Raw genomic sequence first — 19,822 nt, 5'->3', positions numbered from 1 at the left:
ATAGGCAAAGTACACTACTTTGCACTGATCCACACTCAGAACATTACTAAGCTCTGAAAATGCGTGAAGCAGCTTTCTGAGCCTATTCTTAGTACACTGGACATGTTGTACCCAACTCATCTTGGAATCCAAGACAACGCCCAGGTATTTGTAATGATCAACGCGCTCAATCACACTACAATTACATCCAGCAGACCTTGGATTGTTACAAGAATGCATCGTTAGTATTAGTGAGCCTGGATCAGCTTGATTTCTTGTAACTATTGGCATAAACTTCGTTTTTCCACATTTACTGTAAGGCTATTGTGATCAAACCAGTTCTTTATTTTTGACAAATCAATTGAAGCACTCATGTAGGCCTCCTCCCAAGTGCTCCCAGTAGACACTAGTGCTGTGTCATCAGCAAACAGATACAACTCACCTTCAACTACTAATTTTGACAGATTGTTGATATAGATTAGGAATAGCAGTGGCCCAAGGGTGCTTCCCTGGACTACCCCATACTCAACATTCTCTTTATCACTATTTTCACCATTTATGCAAACTGATTGCTGTCGATTGTGAAAGTAACTCTTAAACCATCGGAGAGAGATATTTTTTATCCCCAATGATTCAAGTTTTTTTATTAAAATTCTCCTGTCAACTGTATCAAAGGCTTTTGCCAAGTCCAAAAAGGTTATCAGTACTTTTCTTCTTGATTTAATACTACTTGAGATAGCCCTAGACATATTGAAAAGAGTATCAGATGTATTTTTGGACTTTTGAAAACCATACTGTGAGTTGGAGATGAGATTGTACTCGTTTAAATACTTAGTCAGTTGTATTTTTATACACTTTTCGATTATTTTAGATAATGTTGCCAACAAAGAAATAGGTCTGTAATTGGAGAATATGCCTTTGGGGCCTGATTTATAAATAGGTATTACTCTGGCTGTTTTGAGAGCGCAAGGAAAGTGTCCAACCAGAATGCTTAAATTGACTATATGTAGGATAGGATGTATTAATATGTCAATATTGTTTTTAATCACTCTAGTAGGGATTCCATCACAACTTGGAGCTGATCGCCCTTTCAAACTCTTCACTACCTCCTCCAATTCCTGCCTTGAGACCGGTTGCAGCTGAAATTCAGAGTCCACAGCATGTTCATCATCTCTCACTACTGGTGCATCCTGGGTTATTATAGAATTTGCTAGGTTTGTCCCAACTGTGGCAAAATATTGATTAAATTGGTTGGCAATTTCTTTAGTTTTTTGAGAGTCGATGACTTCACCAGGGCGGGAGAATGCACTAACGGGGAATGATTTACTATTATCTATACGACCTGAGATTTCGTTTATAATCGACCAAAATTTTCTAGGGTTACCAGTCGCTTCTTCAACCTGTTTTTGTAATAGTTATACTTGGCTCGCTTGATTGCTGAATGTAGCATATTTCTATATTGAGTAAACTCATTTCTAAGGAGATAGTTAAATGGCTGTCTATTGAGTTTTTTTCTGAGTTTATCACGATGTCGAATAGAATTTACTAGTCCAGCACTTATCCATGGTTTGAGTTGAGTATTTCTAGATGAAACTTTTACTTCATGTGATTTTTCGGCAATTATGTTTTGTACCGATTCAATGAAAATATCTGTTGCATTGTCAACGTTGTTTTGTTCAATGACTCTATTCCAATTGTGACTAGAAAGTGTGTTCCTCACCTTTTTCCAGTCTGTTTTAATAATGACTCTATCTGTATTAGGCGGCTTATGAGTTTTTGTCGATAATATATTCAAGCAAATAGCATAGTGATCGGTAACCGAGGACTGCAGAATAACAGAAGATGCATTGAAGAAACGCGGAAGCTTGACAAAAAAGTGGTCAATACAGGTTCCGCTGGCCGGCCGTGTAATCTTGTCAATACAGGGCACAAATCCTGCGTCACTCAAAATATCGATATAATGCTCCTCAACAGAGCCAGGGGCAACATTCAACGTATCGCAATTGAAATCACCTGCCAGAATTCGGACGACACCTGGCGATTGTTCATTGCAATATAAGTTTAACGCGTTTATGAATGTAGTTAGATTAGTGCTGGGGCTGCGGTAGACAGCTAGAATTTCGCATGCCGCCCCCGCCCAGGTAAAGGTGAGGGAGAGACAGGTGGCCAGACCGCCCAGTACCAGTTCATTGCTTCATTGCAAGTGACTGGAAGTCCTTCATCGATGTAGACCACCAACCCATCACTATGGTTCAGACTATTGAATGATCTAAAAGAATGGTAACCTGAAATGTTAATTGGATGGCTGTCGTCGTTAAGCCATGCCTCAGTTAATATTATGCAGTTAAACTTATGCCCTAATCCCTGTAATACTGTTAAAAATTCGTCAAAGTTACGTCTATAACTACGTATGTTCTGATGAATGACCGAGAAGCCCATGCCACTGCCGTTTCCCATAGAATCTATATTACTAAATTTACCATGAAAGTCAAATATATCAGCACACTCTGTGCATCTTATTAGAGATACATCAAGTTCATCAAACGATTCTCTTGTCATCCACCTTCTAGTGCCTTATGATCAGCATCCCAACGTGACAGCCGTTATTTATAGTAATTATTATAGTAAAAATGTAACTATTTCGTTTCACTAATTTAACATGTTAAAGCAGGAGAGGAAGAAAAGCGTTACTACTATTTTCATGTTTTTCTTTTAGATGACAATAACCCATAGATGAAAAGAAAATTATGTTGAACAAAATAGAGTGAAGGCTTGAATAGGTCAGCGGTCTGATAAAATAAAGCCCAAGCCCAGATTGCAAACTTGACTCGGAAGCAATTTCAAGGTGCAATGCAAGATGCATTGCACAACAGAGACTAAGTTCGACTATGTTAATTAGTTTTAAAATATCAAAATTTAAAATTTTTAGTTTAGGCATTAGTTTTGAAGTGTAAATTGGACTTTTTGAAGTGAAAAGTGGAATCTAACCTCCTTTTTGGAGGCTTTTATTTGTAAAAAATTGGGAGAAGACAGTTTTGGGCTATGCCTGTTGTCTTTTCCCAATCATATTTTAATTATGATTGTGATTGTGAATAAAATAATTAAAATTAAATATTTACCTATTCATAACAACGTAAACATAATTTCAGCTATGACCTATGTTAAAATAAACAAATTTACGATGCATAAGTTTAAGACAAGTTTGGTATTATATATGTGTGGCATAGAAAAAAATAAAAAAATATGTATAGCCTATCAGAAACTAATGGCATTACGATATTATTCATGGTTATTAATTCATCCATTTGTGGAATTTGAACCTACAATATTGGTAAAACATAGTAAGCTTAGTAATCTTAATTGAGCTGTGGTAGCACCAGTGAGGATAGAAAGAGAGAGCTACTCTCTGGGTAGCACCAATAAGTGCTTACATTGCTATTCATTCATTCACACAATGATATGATATTTGCATCCTAAGCGTTTTATAATCAAGTTCAAGTCACCAACTATATAACAGCAGTGTGAGAGCGTTCAACTGCAGGCTACATATGAATATATATATAATATATATATATATATATATATATATATATTATATATATATATATATATATATATATATATATATAAGCTGCATATGCTGTATTTGTATTATTGAAGCTAAATTGCCTACTGGGTCAGAATTACTTTGAGTAATTCTACTGTAGGAACTTGGGAAACTATTCATGAGAGATTGATATAAATATTGTATCTGTCTGCCATAGATAGTTGGCGCTACACTTCTTGATGATAGTATAAAGAGGAATATCGACAATAATGCAATTACTATGACCTAGAATTGTGTGAATATTGTTTGAATATTACGAACATTGGAAAATTGAAGGTCCCTTATAAGATCATAATATCGTATATTTTAGTAAATTCAAGTTCGGAAAAACAAACCACGTCTGGTTCCGTATCTTCTCCAATCTACGATTCTCAGATTGCCGCTATTTAGTAGTCGCAACAACTAAGTAGAAACAACTCTCTTCATTCAAAAGTAGCTTTTCTATATTAATGTACTTATAGTGTAGCCTAATAACTGGGCGATTCACTTCTATTTTGTTATAAAAAATGTCATAGAGTTGAAGATATTAAGATGATTATAGATATTAGAATATATATATAATAATTAGACTATCAGATAAAACCAAGATATTTGAGTTCATAACTTGAAGGATGAAAAAAAAAAAACAAATAGAGTTCTTATCTTAGGTGAGAGTTTAACATAATCTAAAGTCCAGTCCCAGTTTAATTGTATAGAAATTATAATTGTTGTACTCATCCTCAGCCCGAGGCGTCGACGCTAACGTTGACCGACTCATCTGTCGTGAAGTTCTCCATCTGCTGAATAGTTTTGATCAGCGTGATTGGTGCTCCGGACTCTGCAGACTTCTTGACGTATATTCTGCAATCCCTTGTCCATGCAGCTGCAAGTTTTTTCTCGCGGACGAGACGTTTCGCGTTTCCCAGGATGAATTTGTTGGTTGGGGAAAGATGCTCGTTGACGTACACAGAGGTTGGGGGCCAGTTGATGGATAGCGAAGCAGCTGTCAGTTTCTTGCGATTGGCCCGTGCAGCTCCTATCCACGAAGACTTGTAGTCTCTAGATATGAACTTGACAATTATAGGTGGATTGGGACGTTCGTTAGTCACGCCTAAGCGGTGCACGGTTGAAATAAAGTTTATGTTGTAGTTGACATCAATAACGGCAGCGATTCTGTCCAACAAACCATATAAATCTTCACCTCGGTTGTACGGAACACCTGTAATTTCTATGTTGTCTTTTCTGCTAAACTGTTCCATATCTTTGATTTTGTCATCAAGAAGATGAACAGTCTTTTTCAGCTTGTCATTTTCTTCCCTAATTTTCAAAAACTCCGACTTATGTGATTCATTATCAGATGCAAGCAGTGCGAGAGTGTCCTGCATTTTGGTGATAGCGCTATTGACACCTACTAGTTCATTCTTAATGTCAGTTACATTAGTGGCCACTCCACCTATCTGCTTTTCCATGTTTGTCCGCATACTGGCTATGGACGCAAGGATTGCGTCTTTAGATTGTGATAACGGCGAATCACTGTGGCTGGAATCAGACGAGTCTTCACCCAAACAAGAGTTGCATTTCCACGTATCCTTATCGAGTTTCGTGAAGTCAACTCTAACACATTTTAAATGGAAAGTTGATTTACAGGTTGAGCACGTAAGCCTATCTTTTTGATTTTGTTTGCACACTTGGAACAAGACCCCATCGTAGAAGTTGTTTGTATATTCTGATAGTCACTGACCACTATACACGCTGTCACACTAGACTTCACGACAGATTTCTTAATAATAATAAAAAATAGATCACGATTCAACTTTTAGTATAAACACTCGTTATATGAGTACATGATAACGTATTACAACGACTGGCACGCCAGGCTGGAGACCTAGGCTAGAGCGAACCGATAACGATGCTCACTCATCGGCGTCTCGATGAGTTCTGAGAACTAATCTCAAGACAATATTGAAAATTTTCACCTAATAGAGTATTCAATGATTGATTGAAGTCTTCACACAACTTGAAAGAATAAAATCGCTCTGCCTGTTGTTACAAGAGTATACTTGCCTATAATTCATGTATGGTAAAATTAGTCGTAAAATGCATGATAAGTTAATACAATTCTATCTAAATTGAATAAATTATATTCATTTCCTATGAGCTTACATTGAAGCAATTGGTTCGTCAGAAAACAACAACATAAAAACATATATAATGAAGGATATTTTGATAGTATCGCATAAAGGGGGTCAGTATCACAAAACGTTCATGTATAAAATTCATTAATAGTAATTTTAGGGATATCGAAAAATTCCTCTATTGAATAAGGAGGGGTTTTCACAAGGAATGTATGGGTACATTTGGTGCATTCCCGTGTTGTGAGAGTCCTTGCTGATTCTGGCAGCCGGTTGAAGAGCCCCATGCTGAGGCTACCAGGGCTATTTTGTATCCTACTCAGCCTTGTGAAGGGCAAGTTAAGCTGGTTTCTGCCTCTTGTATTGTAGTCATGAAAGTCACTCCTCAAACTCAAAAATTCCAGGGTGCCCTTAATTTGTTTGAGAGATATGAATATGTAGAGGAAGATGACAGTCAGTCATGATCGATTCTGCACAAAAAAATTGGCGACAAGGATCAATGATGCCAGAGCCAGTGATGATTCTGATAGCCCTCTTCTGCAGTAGGAAAACTCCATCAACACATCCATACATCATAATTCATTGAAAGAAACATATAGGCAGTCCTCACATAGCTTTTGGTACACACAGCCTGAGTAGATCAGATGCCTGAATAGGTAAAATACTCTGGACAGCTTTGTACATAATGTAGTCGATATGTGGGTTACATGTCAATTTTGAATCCAGATGGAAACCCAGAAGTCCAACACTCCTCACCTGATCTGTGACATTTCTCAAGTCAAATATCATCCTTTGAGTCCTTTCCTCATTCAGTTTGAAATAATTGGACTCAAACTACGCTGAGAAGGTGCACAGAGGTGCACTACAGTCAGATTGTCCAATAATTTGTTCACATCATACAATGTTGTGTCGTTTGCATATGCAACCAACCTGTCACCCAAAAACTGATGGAAAATCATTGATAATGAAAAGAAGAGAGCTCAGTATGGATCCCATGTAGAATAGTTTTTATTTCTGATAACCTCCCATTAACCTGAACTGCCTGGTTACGATTTGACAGATAAGACTGGAAGACCTTCGATGTCACCTCAGTGATTCCATAATAATCCAACTTGGACAGAAGAATTTGGTGGTTGACAGTGTCAAAAGCACGGCTCAGATCACAGCCTTACAAATTCTTCCACATTTTGATCTGTTCAAATTTGTATTACTGTATGAGAAATACTACCTATAACAAACACTACTCTATACTACTGTATAAGAAATACTATAGAGAATAGATGTAGTAGACCTTTTGCTGTAACAAGCTGTGTGAGACAAGGAGATACTTTGTCAGCAGTGTTATTTAATCTGGCGATGAATATGGTTTTCCAAGCTCTAAAGATAAACGGCAACATTAAATTAATATTTGGACCAAGAATATGCCTACGCAGATGATGTACTCATTTCACGGTCAAAACAAAACCTACTGGAGATGTTGGGAGTATTAAAAGAAGAAGGAAAGAAAATATACCTGGATATTAACACAGAAAAATCCAAGTACCTCAAAATGACTGCAGAAGATAGATGCAGACAAATAACAGACATTACAAATCTTGGTCTACAGCTAATAGTCCAGTATTGGTGCTTGCAATTTATATTGTAGTTCTGATTTTTTAATATATTATTTGGATACATGAGAGAAGTCCAGAACCAATTTCTTCATGCAAAATTTCCTTGTACTAGATACTGAGTGGCCCAAAAACCTCGTATTTTTGTTCATTTTCCAGTTTTCAGCCATTTCTGCCAAATCCAGTAATCGTACAAAAAATTTGCTCTTATCTTTTGTTTCAGATTATAAAAATTCTGAATAAAATGAGATCATTCAGAACTCTCTATCTTCAATAAGTACTGAGTTATTATTTTTCAAAAATGAGTAAAATTTGAAGAAAAAATCAATTCTGATGAATTTTAGTTTTTGATCAACAATATCTTCCGATTGTTACCATTTAGTTAGATGTATAATTCAAAATCCCTCTGGGCGTATTTTTGTGTTCTACAATCTGAGATCAGGTAGAGCGCTCTATCTCACATAGATTTCCAACAATGCTCCTTGTGTTGTGAAAAACACCTAATTTTCAGCTTCAACCATCATCACCAAATACAGAGTGAGTCATATTGAACTTTCCGGTTTTGGAAGGGCGTTGCACGAAGAAGGGAAGGATCAGAAGGGTGGGGATGGTGTCATTAGACGCGCCATGACATGCAGTTTTAGTGTGAGCAATGGCTTGGTCGGGGCAACATCGTGCGTTCGTAGTTGGAGAGTTTATTAAAACTATGAGGCTCCGTGATCACAACACAGCGTGCGTTACGTTTACATTTTGCTATTGGTCGACGTGATCCCATTCTCACTGGATCAACAATCAGAAATTGGGTATCAAATTTTAGAGCAACATCATCAGTATTAAAAACAAGACCACAAGGCCGAATTAGGATGTCAACGTCAGCGAAAACGTTGTAGAGTGCGGGCTTCAATTCAACAATCCCCTCGGAGTTCTGTTCGGAAACATGCTGCTTCACTAGGATTATCTTTCAGTAGTGTCCGCAGAATACTGCATAGAGACCTTAAATTTCACCCATACAAGATTCAGGTAGTGCAAGAATTAACCAGTCAGAGACTTAGACACATGAACAAATTTATGTCGCGACATTCAGCAGATCCCCCGCACTGCTGTTTTAGTCTTCTGTGATGAGCACATTTTCACCACGCCGGAACTGTTAACAAACAGAATTTTCGATACTGGGCTGAGAATAACCCACGAAACCTACACGAACGACCACTCCACAGCCCTCGAGTGACAGTGTGGTGCACTATTACAGTTTGGTGTCTGGGGTCCCTATTTTTTTGAAGAAGATGGTCAAGCCGCAAGCTGTGTTGTGATCACGGAGCCGCCACTTTTAATAACCTCTTCAACTACGAACGCAAGATGTTGTCCCGACCAAGCCATTGTTCACACTAAAACTGCATGTCATGGCGCGTCTAATGACACCATCCCCACCCTTCTGATCCTTCCCTTCTTCGTGCAACGCCCTTCCAAAACCGGAAAGTTCAATATGACTCACCCTGTACATTGCCCTCACATTTATATTTCGCACAATGTATAAGTTCAAGAGATTATGTTCTATGAGAATCACCCGTTAGATGCACTTCATTTCAGTATTTCCTAGTGAAAAGGCGCGTATAAGGACAACTCAAGGATCTGAATTTCAAACACTTATAACTTTTGACACAATGCTTAGATTTCATTGTACTACACTTCATTCTTCTCGGTTCGTCGAAGCGGTCCAAAATCATGCATCATGAGTCAAATTCGGTCGAAAATGGAAAATTTATTGCTGAGTGTACTTAAGCCCATATTCCAATATACAAAAAATGACCAATTTCTATATTCAAAGCTATGCATCTCGGTAACCCGTTTTTATAAAAAACATAACTTGATCTTAAAATGTACAATAGAATCCTTTCTATGAACAAAAAATACGAGGTTTTTGGGCCACCTGTATCAGCACAAGGAAATTTTGCATTTTGGTTCTGGACTTCTCCCATGTATCCAAACAATATATTAAAAATCAGATCTACAATATAAATTGCAAGCACACCCTCTCTTATGTCTATATTGACTGGATTATAAATGGTGTGAGGGAATTTAAATTTCTAGGCACTATAATCAATATTGAGAATAGGATACAAGAGGATTTTCATAGCAGAATCTTGGCAGGAAATAGAGCGTATTTCGCCAACTCAAGACTAATGAAGTCCAAGATCCTTTCTCGAAGAACGAAATTGAAAATTTACAAAACCCTTATTAGACTAGTAGTGACCTACGGCGCAGAGGCATGGACATTATATGTTAAAGAAATAAATGCGCTGCCCATCTTCGAAAGGAAGATTATAAGAAGTATGTTGGGACCAGTGAGAACGGCGGAAGGTTGGCGAGCAAGGAGTAACGCGCAGGTGAACGTGTTCCTGTATGAAGAAGGTATTGTGCGTTTCATCAAAACACAAAGAATAAGGTGGCTTGGTCATGTGACAAGAATGGGAATAGACAGGTTACCAACAACTTTATGAACGCACAAATGATGGGGATTAGAAAGCGCGGAAGACCAAGGAAGAGGTGGCTACGGGATGTGGAGGAGGACTTGCATATCATGGGTGTGCGGTCGTGGAGGAGAAAGGCAGAAGACAGAGAAGCATGAAGGCAAATCGTGAGATAGGCCAAGGTCCACACCGGACTGGAGAGCCAGCGAAAGTAGTGAGTATAAGAAATACTACAATGAGAACTTATAACTTCAAACAAAATGATTACATTACAATAATATACAAATTAATCAAATGACTGGAATTACATTGAAGTGATATAAGAAAATACAAACCTGTATATTTTCTCTGCAAAATTTTCTTGAAATCAGCATGAGTTTTCCAAACGCAACTGAGGCGATTGAAACAAGTCTTGAAGAATATTTCGCTTCGTTTTGTAGAGTATATATGGGTAGAGTTCTAGAATAAAATTGAACAAAGTAAGTTTTACCATTATCATTATAAAATGGTCAAAATGCTTCGTTATGAATTATGAAATTTCTAATTTATCTTTCAAGCAATGAAGTTGAAGTCTATAAATAAGTGGCATTTTAACCTTTGATTTGCATTCTCTTTACATTCACACTACAATAACATACCATATTATCACACATATAATTCATTTCAAGAGTTGAGAATTACTCTCAGAATCTGACCTATTGTTCCCCCCAATCATTGTAAGATTTTCAATTATAACTCGTATACATAAGTTACAAATAAATAATACATAATACAATGATATTATGCTGTACAGTGAATAATAATGAATTGTAACTTACAAAGATTGAAATTTTTCAAATGTCTGTTATTAGTTTGAAGTTTCCATATTATCTTTAAAAGATAATCACTTGAAAATGACAATAATGTCCGAAACATGTGATAAAATAATTTAAAAGGGTACTAAGATTTATATTTTATTTATATCTTAAAAAGATTTATGCAGTTGTTTCGGGAATAATATCTAAATTTGATATAGAATAATACATGGAATATGGCAAAGATTGATAACAGAAAAAGTCATTTTTGAATTATATTAAATGTTTTTTCAGAAATATAATTACGAATAATCAATGTAATTACTTACACATTCCTTGCTATTAATCCATCACCATACAGTATTTTGTGTTCGCATAACAACTGGATTTCTTCGGCCAAGGAATCGTCATTTGCAGCGTTCATATCAACCGCCATATTCAGTTCATCGTCTTCGTCATCACTTTTCTATAACAAAGACAAGAAATTTAATGGTTTCAGCAAGCATATAATAAATATTACGCATGCAATAATATTTATATTCATTGTAGCCTGCCAATTCTGGGGATGATATTAGAATGATGTATATTATTTTTTATAGAGAATTAGAAACAGTAGAACTCCAATTATCCGAATTAATGGGGACCGGGCGGGGACCCATTCGGATAATCAAATATTCGGAGTTTTTTTTTAAATTGCCATTGGAGAGAAAAAACTACGTTTTGATATTGCACTATTTTTTATTGAATTAAATGAAAGAAACATGATATTTTCACATGTTTTAGATATAAATAAAATGTACTTATATACAAGGGAAGGAGGTCGGAGTTGAGACACGGTAGAAGGCAGACGTTTCTGCAGTGCTCCGTTATCGGAAAGATAGTATTCGCTTTTAATACTGTGTACTGTGAAAAGTATTGTTTGTTCGTGAAGTTTGTTCTATTCTTTTTGCTAATGAATGTTTTTGATTCTTCGAATAAAAAGCGGCTTAGAGAATCACCGGGTGGAAAAAGTATAGTGAAGAAGTCCAATAGTGAAGCAATGGCAGGGAAGGTAGGGGAAATGTCTTTGGATCAATTAATGGTTTCGTTCAGTGAAATTCTGGATAATAAGTTATCTAACGTGGCAACGAAAGACGATATAAAAATACTTTCGGACAGAGTCAGTGCTTTAGAGGATGAGAATTCACGTCTTAGAGAAAAAATTATGAACTTGGAAAAATTAAGTGAAAAAAGTGAACAAAAACGAATCGATTTAGAAAGTCGCTCTCGCAGAAATAATCTAATTTTCAAGAATATACAGAGTGTACAGGGTGAAAACTGCGTAGCTAAAGTTAAAAAACTTTGTTCTGAGGTATTGGGAATACGTGATGAGATATTAGTGAATCGTGCTCATTTCCTGGGGAAAGACAATAAAACTGTAATTGCGCACCTCCCAAAAGATGAAGACATTAATAAAATTTTTGATAATGTGAAGAAATTAAAAAACACTAATATGGTCGTCCACCGAGACTACGCTCGTGAAGTGAGGTTCAAAAGAGGAAAACTTTTGGCATTGAAAAAAGAACTATCCAAGTTAGTCCCGGACGTTGATATACACCTTGGCTTTGACTTCTTAAAAATTCAGGGAATTCACTTCTATTGGTCATCGGATATGAGGTTGATGGCCGGTAAGGAGGACGGCATGGAGAAGCTGAAAGCAATGCTACATGTTGATTTGAGCAGTTATCTATCGAGTCTTATTGAGGAAGCTGTCAACTAGGGAATTCCCACTACTCGACAGATTATTCACGAAGTGAACGAACGGTCATCGACCGTGAGAGAGAGAGAGATGATCGCCTAAAGTTACTCTACTATAATGTGTGTGGCCTAAAAGGGAAGGTGAGAAATTTTGGTTTTAGAGATTTTTTAAGAAACTATATTATTTTTATTTCTGAAACTCATATTATAGAGGAGGATGCAGAGTGTATAGATGATTATCTAAATGATTTTAAACTGATCTGGTGTTATGCGCAAAAAAGCTCTCAGTATGGTCGTGCTGGTGGGGGTATGTTACTAGGTATTAATAAAACCTCAGATTTCAGAGATAAGTTGAATTTTAAAAATATTGATAATATGAAAGCAATTGTTATAAAATTAGATAATTCTGTTTTCCTAAATGTATTGCCTGTATATATCAACTGTAATAACTGGGAAAGAGATTTTCAAGAGATGAACAATGTATTGCTGCAAAACTCAGATGAGGGATTTCTAGTGATAGGAGATAAAAACGTTCGAATCGGTAAAGAACAGAAGATGTCTAGTTATGTAGGTCGGACTGTGTATAGTGGGTTAAGTAGTGGAAGAAATTCAAAAGATACTATAGTTAACAGTAGGGGGCGTAGATACTTAGATATGTGTACAGAATTGGGATTTATTATATTAAATGGAAGGATGGAGGGCGATCTAGAAGGAGAAATGACGTTTGTTGGAGCAATGGGCAATTCTGTAAATGATATTGCAGCTATTAATTTAGATTATTTAAATTATGTAGCTAATTTTAAAGTAGTTCCTCAGGCTTTTTCTGACCATTTGCCTATCGAAGTTGTATTGAATGTAGGTAAAAAAACAGTTAATAAGTATCAATGTTTACCGTTACTGCCGAAATTGGCTTGGAATAAAGTTATCGGAGAAAAATATAAAGATAAGATAGCTAGTAGAGTTAATAATGTAGTATTAAGTGATGCCGAAATTGGCTTGGAATAAAGTTATCGGAGAAAAATATAAAGATAAGATAGCTAGTAGAGTTAATAATGTAGTATTAAGTGATGATGTCGATCAGGCAAGCCAAACTCTAGGAAACGGTCAAAGTTCAATTAGTTTTGAACGAAAGCAAGCTTGGTTTGATAATGAGTGTTGGAAAGCCAGAAGCAAGGTTTTATCTCATTTGAATTTGTATCGCCGTATCAATAATGATTGCACTAGAAAATTGTACTTATATGAGAGAAATAAATTTAAAAAAATCTGGTGTGGTACACTCACACAACTTTCCTTGCTCATATTTGAAACTACGATCAGACTTCTATATATGTATATATAATTGGTTTCAAAGTACTTTTTCTTTGTGTGAATAATTGTGAAATTCGATGATTTTTTTAGTCGTCATTTTTTTAAAGTCGTCAAAACAGCTGTTCTACAGATGAAATATCTCGACTATGTGTTCTTTTTATGAACTGCGCTACCTACCTACCTCATGCACGAGAAGGAGGTTACTAAGTCCATTTCCCAAGAATGGGGTGGACCCCCCATTGTTTTCCCAGAAAGGAGACTCATGCCAGTTGATAGAGCTGATAAATAACTATACAGGGTATGAATTTTAAAAAAATCGGTCAAGTTATTTTTGAGAAAATCGTGAAAAACATGTTTTTTTAGTAATTATCCGCCATTTTTCTTGAGAATATTACGGAGCTCCTGCAATTTTCCCAGGAAAAAAACTCATGTCATTTGATAGGGCTTATGAATAGCTGCTATCCATGGTATGAATTTGAAGAAAATCGTTAGAGCCGTTTTCGAGAAAACGGTGAAAAACATGGATTTTTAGTCATTATCCGCCATTTTTCTCAAGAATATTACGGAGCTCCTGAAATTTTCCCAGAAATGAGACTCATGCTAGTTGATAGGGCTTATAAATAGCTATCCATGGTATAAATTTGAAGAAAATCGTTAGAGCCGTTTTCGAGAAAAACGTGAAAAACATGGTTTTTTAGTAATTATCCGCCATTTTTTCCGCCATCTTGAATTGGATTTTATTGAATTTCTTATTGTCGGATCCTCATGGTATAAGGACCTTAAGTTTAAAATTTCAAGTCAATCGGTTAATTAGGAATGGAGTTATCGTGTTCACAGGCATACACACATACACACACACACACACACATACACACACAGACCAACACCCAAAAATCATTTTTTTTGGACTCAGGGGACCTTGAAACGTATAGAAAACATGAAATTAGGGTACCTTAATTTTTTTTGGAAAGCAATACTTTCCTTACCTATGGTAATAGGGCAAGGAAAGTAAAAATATGTTACGAGAAACGTAAAAGCTATGAGAAGACTCTAATAAATTCAATTTCTGCCGCACAAACCTCTAAGGACTTTTGGCAAGCTCTGAATAAATTTAAATTAAGGAATAATATTGTAAATAACGCCATAACTCCTCAAGACTGGGTAAACTATTTCCAACACCTCTTGAATCCCGAAATGTTAGCTTTACCTCATTTCTATGCTGAACCTCACATAGTTGACAACAGATTAGATAGAGATTTTAGTAGGGAAGAGCTGAGTAGAGTTTTAAAATTAGTAAAAAATAATAAAGCGCCTGGTAAAGATCAGATCCCATTCGAGTATTATAAAAATGCACCTGATAAGTTTCTAAACAAATTGCTGAATGTCTACAATTCTATATTTACATCAGGTAGAGTCCCACATAGCTTTAAGTCGTCAATAATTTTTCCCCTTTTCAAGAAGGGTGAGTGCGATGTAGTAGCTAATTTCAGAGGCATTAGTTTTTTATCAACATTTTTCAAAATATTTGCAGGGTTAATTCTTAATAGACTCAACTGCTGGGTGGAGGAAGATAAAATCTTGAACGAGTTTCAGGCTGGCTTTCGTAAGGGGTACTCGACCATTGATAATATATTCGCCCTAACATCCATCATTAGTCTGCGGCTGGCTGAAAAAAGGGGTAAACTATTTTGCTTTTTTGTGGATTACTCTGCCGCGTTCGACTCAATTGATAGGAATGCACTATTTTATAAGCTTAGTCTCTTAGGTCTCTCAACAAGGACATTGAATATTTTGAGGGCATTGAATGAAGGCACAACTTCTAGTGTATGGTGTACTGCCAATGGGGGTCTCTCCCAACGTTTTGAAACGAAGTCAGGCTTGAGGCAAGGTTGTTTGTTGAGCCCGTTGCTTTTTTCCCTATTTATGAATGACTTACATGATGAATTAGGGGGAGGATTAATAATAGGTGGTAAGAGGATTAGGGTTTTATTGTATGCCGATGACATAGCTTTGATTTCGGACTCGCCAGTGGGACTCCAGTACATGATAAACAATTTAGAGCGTTACTGTGAAAGGTGGAATTTAAGAGTTAAATTAGATAAGTCAAAAGTAATGGTTTTTAGGAACGGGGGAAAAATGGCTAGGAGCGAGAAATGGACATATAAAAATGAGCAGATAGAGTGTGTCAACAGGTATAAATATCTGGGGGTAGTTCTAACTCCAACCTTGAATTTTGAAGCTCAAGTGAGTGATGAATTAGACAAGGCAAAATTAGCATTGAATGTGGCATGGAAAGGTATTTTAAATAGTAGTAGTGTAGATTTTTCAGCCAAATGTAAGTTGTTCAAAGCTTGTGCAAGGGCGATCTTGTGTTACGGAGCACAGGTGTGGGGTTTTAGACAATATGATAGTGTAGAAAAGTTGCAGCGCCTTTTCATCAAGAAGATTTTTGCACTTCCAATAAATACACCGAATTATATGTTGTTTATTGAAACTCAACTAACACCTCTATTCGAATATTGCCTTAGACTCCATTACAATTATATTCTAAGAGTTATGAAAATGAAAGATGAAAGGCTCCCTAAATTCCTGGCTCAACAAGTTATTCAAAAGAAATGTTTCTGGTTCAAAGAGTGGAAGAAATTAAGTAATCAAATTGGTATAAATTATGAGTACGAAGTTAATTGGGATGACTCATTTAAAAGAATAATCACAGGTTTGAACAAGATGCATAGGGAAATTTTTTTGCGGGATGCTCAAGATGGGCGTTTCCACACATGGTACAAAACTCTCAATTTGGAACTGGGTGACAAAAATTATATAAAAAATTATAATTATGAAATGTGGGTCATGAGGTGGATACTTAAAGCAAGGGGTGAACTGATCCATTTAAACTACAAGCCATGGGTTGCTGATGGGAATTATGTTTGCTCCATGTGTAATCTGAAAGAAATTGAGGATATTTATCATTTCATAGCTCGATGTCCTTGTTTAAGAGAATGGAGAAGAAAATGGTTTGGAATTGGGGAGCTATCAAGGGATGATTTCGTTTCTTTTATGAATGGAAGAGATTGGGTAGGGTTGGCCTCCTACTGTAGAGATGCCTGGCGTTATAGGCGATTACTTACACAGGAGTTTAACTGGTAACTTAGTATAATAAATTGAAACTTATTTATTGAATCTGAGTTGGGTAGAAGTATCGTGTTATAATATAATACAATATAGGTTATTCGAATATTCTCAGGAGGACATCATAGGAAGACGAAATGAAAGGGAATATTAATTCTATGTTATGATTTCCCAACTGCTGACAGTTATTATCATAATATAAAAAGTTTAGCTTTCTTTTTATAAAATTAATGGATTTTGTTTAGAATGTAGGTTACTATTAAAACTAATTTATGGAATATTCACTTTATTGAATTCAACATTATTGATTTATTTTGTTTCTAAGGTTGTTTTTTCTGTTTTTGTTTCACTATTTAAAAGAACATTCTGCATAGCTTTGATTTATGTAATAATAGTATTATTGGGTTTTACCGACTTTCCGGCTGACGATTGTTTAATCAAGCCGTATAAATGTGTGTTTTCTCATTCATTGTATGTTGCAAATTTGAAGATTAAAGCATTATTTCTATTCTATTCTATACAAGGGAAGGACAACAGTGAGCGAACGCGCAAACACTGGCATTGCAGGGGGAAGAATTATAGCGCACTTAGCCTTTTTTTGGACAAATTTTTTTAAGAAAGTGATTCGGATAATCGGCGATTCGGATAGTCGGTGTTCGGATAATTGGAGTTCTACTGTACCAGTAATCCTGAACTAAAATAATCTTAGAAGCTCAAATTGAGATGAAATTCAATCAAGTTCATATCCCTATTTTTTGGATTGTGGAGCTTTAAGTTTATACAACTATGAATAATATATGAATAATAAAAAATGTGAAGTAATTAATAATATAATATTACCTGATTTTTGCCGGATTGAATTTCATCTGTGTATTGCTTTTTCAAACGCTTTTTTCTTTCATCCAGGACATTATTTTCAAAATAATAGCATAACCTAGAATCCAATTCCAAACATGAAAATAGTTAAATCGATAACAATTTAAAACAACAAACAAATAATTTTCATAATTTTATTGTTTTGTGTACAACAATGAACAATAACCGATTGAACTTTTCTTAAATACATTTTAAATATTTTTTAGGACGTTGTTTAAGAAGCACACAAATAAAAATCAGGAAAATAATGACTAGTATTGGAGCCTTTGATATATGAACAAATAAAGCACTAATGAAATTTGTTATTGGTAAGGTCAGGTAACATGATCATTCATTGGTTCCATTGGAATTTTACTTTGTTGAAATTCGGGAAAGAAATCGATTTGAGCCTCAAAGCGTATTCTTATACTATCATTTGAGAATGCATAGATAGAAAAATGAATTATAATGTGTTATGATAAATATGCATTATCCGAGTAATGTATTGCTAGAATTTGAACATCAAATTGAAATAATATTATAAATCTTACATCAATGATAAATGATAAGACATGCAATTTAACTGATATTTCGGCCTACCTCAAAGCAAAGTGTCCAAGAATAAAAATAATCCGAGCAAGAGATTCCTCATGAATTCTTCTATTTCCTTTTTCATTTCTCAAAATGGATACACCACTAATATTTGGATCGGTATTCTCAATATCCAGATTATCTATAAGAACAATTGAATAGTATGAGCTAATAATTATGGGAATCTGTAGGAGAGACAGAAAAGTATGATGTAAACAATTTCTTATGAATAAAGCTGGATTTGTGCACAACAGTGACAGTGAAGAAAATTCCATAAATTCGAATGGTATTATTCATACTCACTCGGCCATGCTTTGTTAAAGCCAGTTACTAAGAAAGCGTTTTTTTGTTGTTCGATGATTTGTCGTCCTTATGAATTCTGTTGAATCAAACATAATGTTATTTAAGAAGTTGTGCTGAACCTGTATAAAGGATTCATAGGAACGGTAAAAAATCAATTTTACGAAAATCGATGTACATGTAACTGGATTTAGAAGATCAATACGATAATGTGTTCTATCACAATTTAATCACAGAAATGTTTAAGTGAAAACGTTGGGCGCAAACCTTTTGCCATGAGGAGACAAATAAATTTATGAAAAGCTTGATAGCTTGAATAGTGATCTGATATTTGTTACACGTTTTTAGTCTAAGACATAATATGTCTTAGACTAATTTTTAATGTTTCTTCAATCGGCAGGAAAACTTTGGTTTTTCAAAGTTATCTTACTCCCTTATTTTGGGGTATTTTCAGAAATCAAGATAAATATCCTACCAAAATTCCTACATGAATACAGTGTAAGTTGTATTATAATAGCTACAGTACTTACGTACTGTATAGTACAGTACCTGTTCGTTTTTACCGTATAATTATATGATAATAGAAAGCTTTATTAAAAACAGCCATAACTTCCTTGTTTTCGGATATTTTCGAAAACGGGACTTACGCTTTAAAAAATTTGGGGTCGCTGAATCCAAATCCGAAATCAGAATCTTTCTATCTTCATTTTCAAGAAAGATAGTTTTTGAGAAAAAGTGGTGACCGGAGAGACGTAGAATCACCATGTGAAAGCGACGATTTGTCCGCTAGTATCTCGATCCAAGCCGGTTTCTGCTTGCCTCGAGGGGAAAAGACGTGACAAAAGGAGGTTCCTACCTAGGAGTCACCATGTGAAAGACACGATTTGACTCAATGTACTTCGACAAAAAAACGTGAACACTGTTCAGTGTTCAAGTTGCACGTCTCCTATCGTGTGAAAGTAGCCTATTGATCAATGCCGGCCAGGACACCCGAGACGACTAAGGCGTTGCACCTGTCTGAAGACTAAGTATGTTAACCTAGCTCCGCAGTGCAGGCTGGATGCTTGTGTGACTCGGACTAGGCGCTGAGACAGCAAATAATAACAGCATTGGTGGGAATGCGAGCGGCCGCAGTAACATCTTCCACCCAGCAATGGTCGGCGTAGTTCCGCCTAGCGGACAGACGAAAGATCAATCCAGTCGGTTATTTGATCCCTCCAGCCAGGCTCAGCCAAGCAGCCGAGACAATAGAACAATGGAGTGACGGTCTTATTCGCGTTCATCAGCAGTTTTCTTTCTCACGATTATTTTGATTTTTGTGTTGCCTATGAAC

The 19,822-nt window shown here is 35.8% G+C and overlaps 1 protein-coding gene across 1 annotated transcript in view; it reads right to left on the bottom strand.

The window, feature by feature from the left end:
- Positions 1-19,822, bottom strand: part of LOC111058744 (condensin complex subunit 1) — a 62,701-nt gene that overhangs the window by 19,027 nt on the left and 23,852 nt on the right. Inside the window, exons 19-23 of the mRNA XM_039436722.1 lie at positions 18,199-18,331; positions 17,584-17,677; positions 10,899-11,035; positions 10,075-10,234; positions 4,330-5,154 (exon numbers count right to left, since the gene is read on the bottom strand). Of these exons, the coding sequence (XP_039292656.1) occupies positions 4,330-5,154; positions 10,075-10,234; positions 10,899-11,035; positions 17,584-17,677; positions 18,199-18,331 (1,349 nt within the window). The remainder of the gene's footprint in view (positions 1-4,329; positions 5,155-10,074; positions 10,235-10,898; positions 11,036-17,583; positions 17,678-18,198; positions 18,332-19,822) is intronic.

This window comes from Nilaparvata lugens, chromosome 1 (genome assembly GCF_014356525.2).
Source record: "Nilaparvata lugens isolate BPH chromosome 1, ASM1435652v1, whole genome shotgun sequence".
Taxonomy (NCBI): domain Eukaryota; kingdom Metazoa; phylum Arthropoda; class Insecta; order Hemiptera; family Delphacidae; genus Nilaparvata; species Nilaparvata lugens.
Note: the sequence above shows the minus strand (reverse complement) of the source record. Positions and strands in the feature narration are given on the sequence as shown.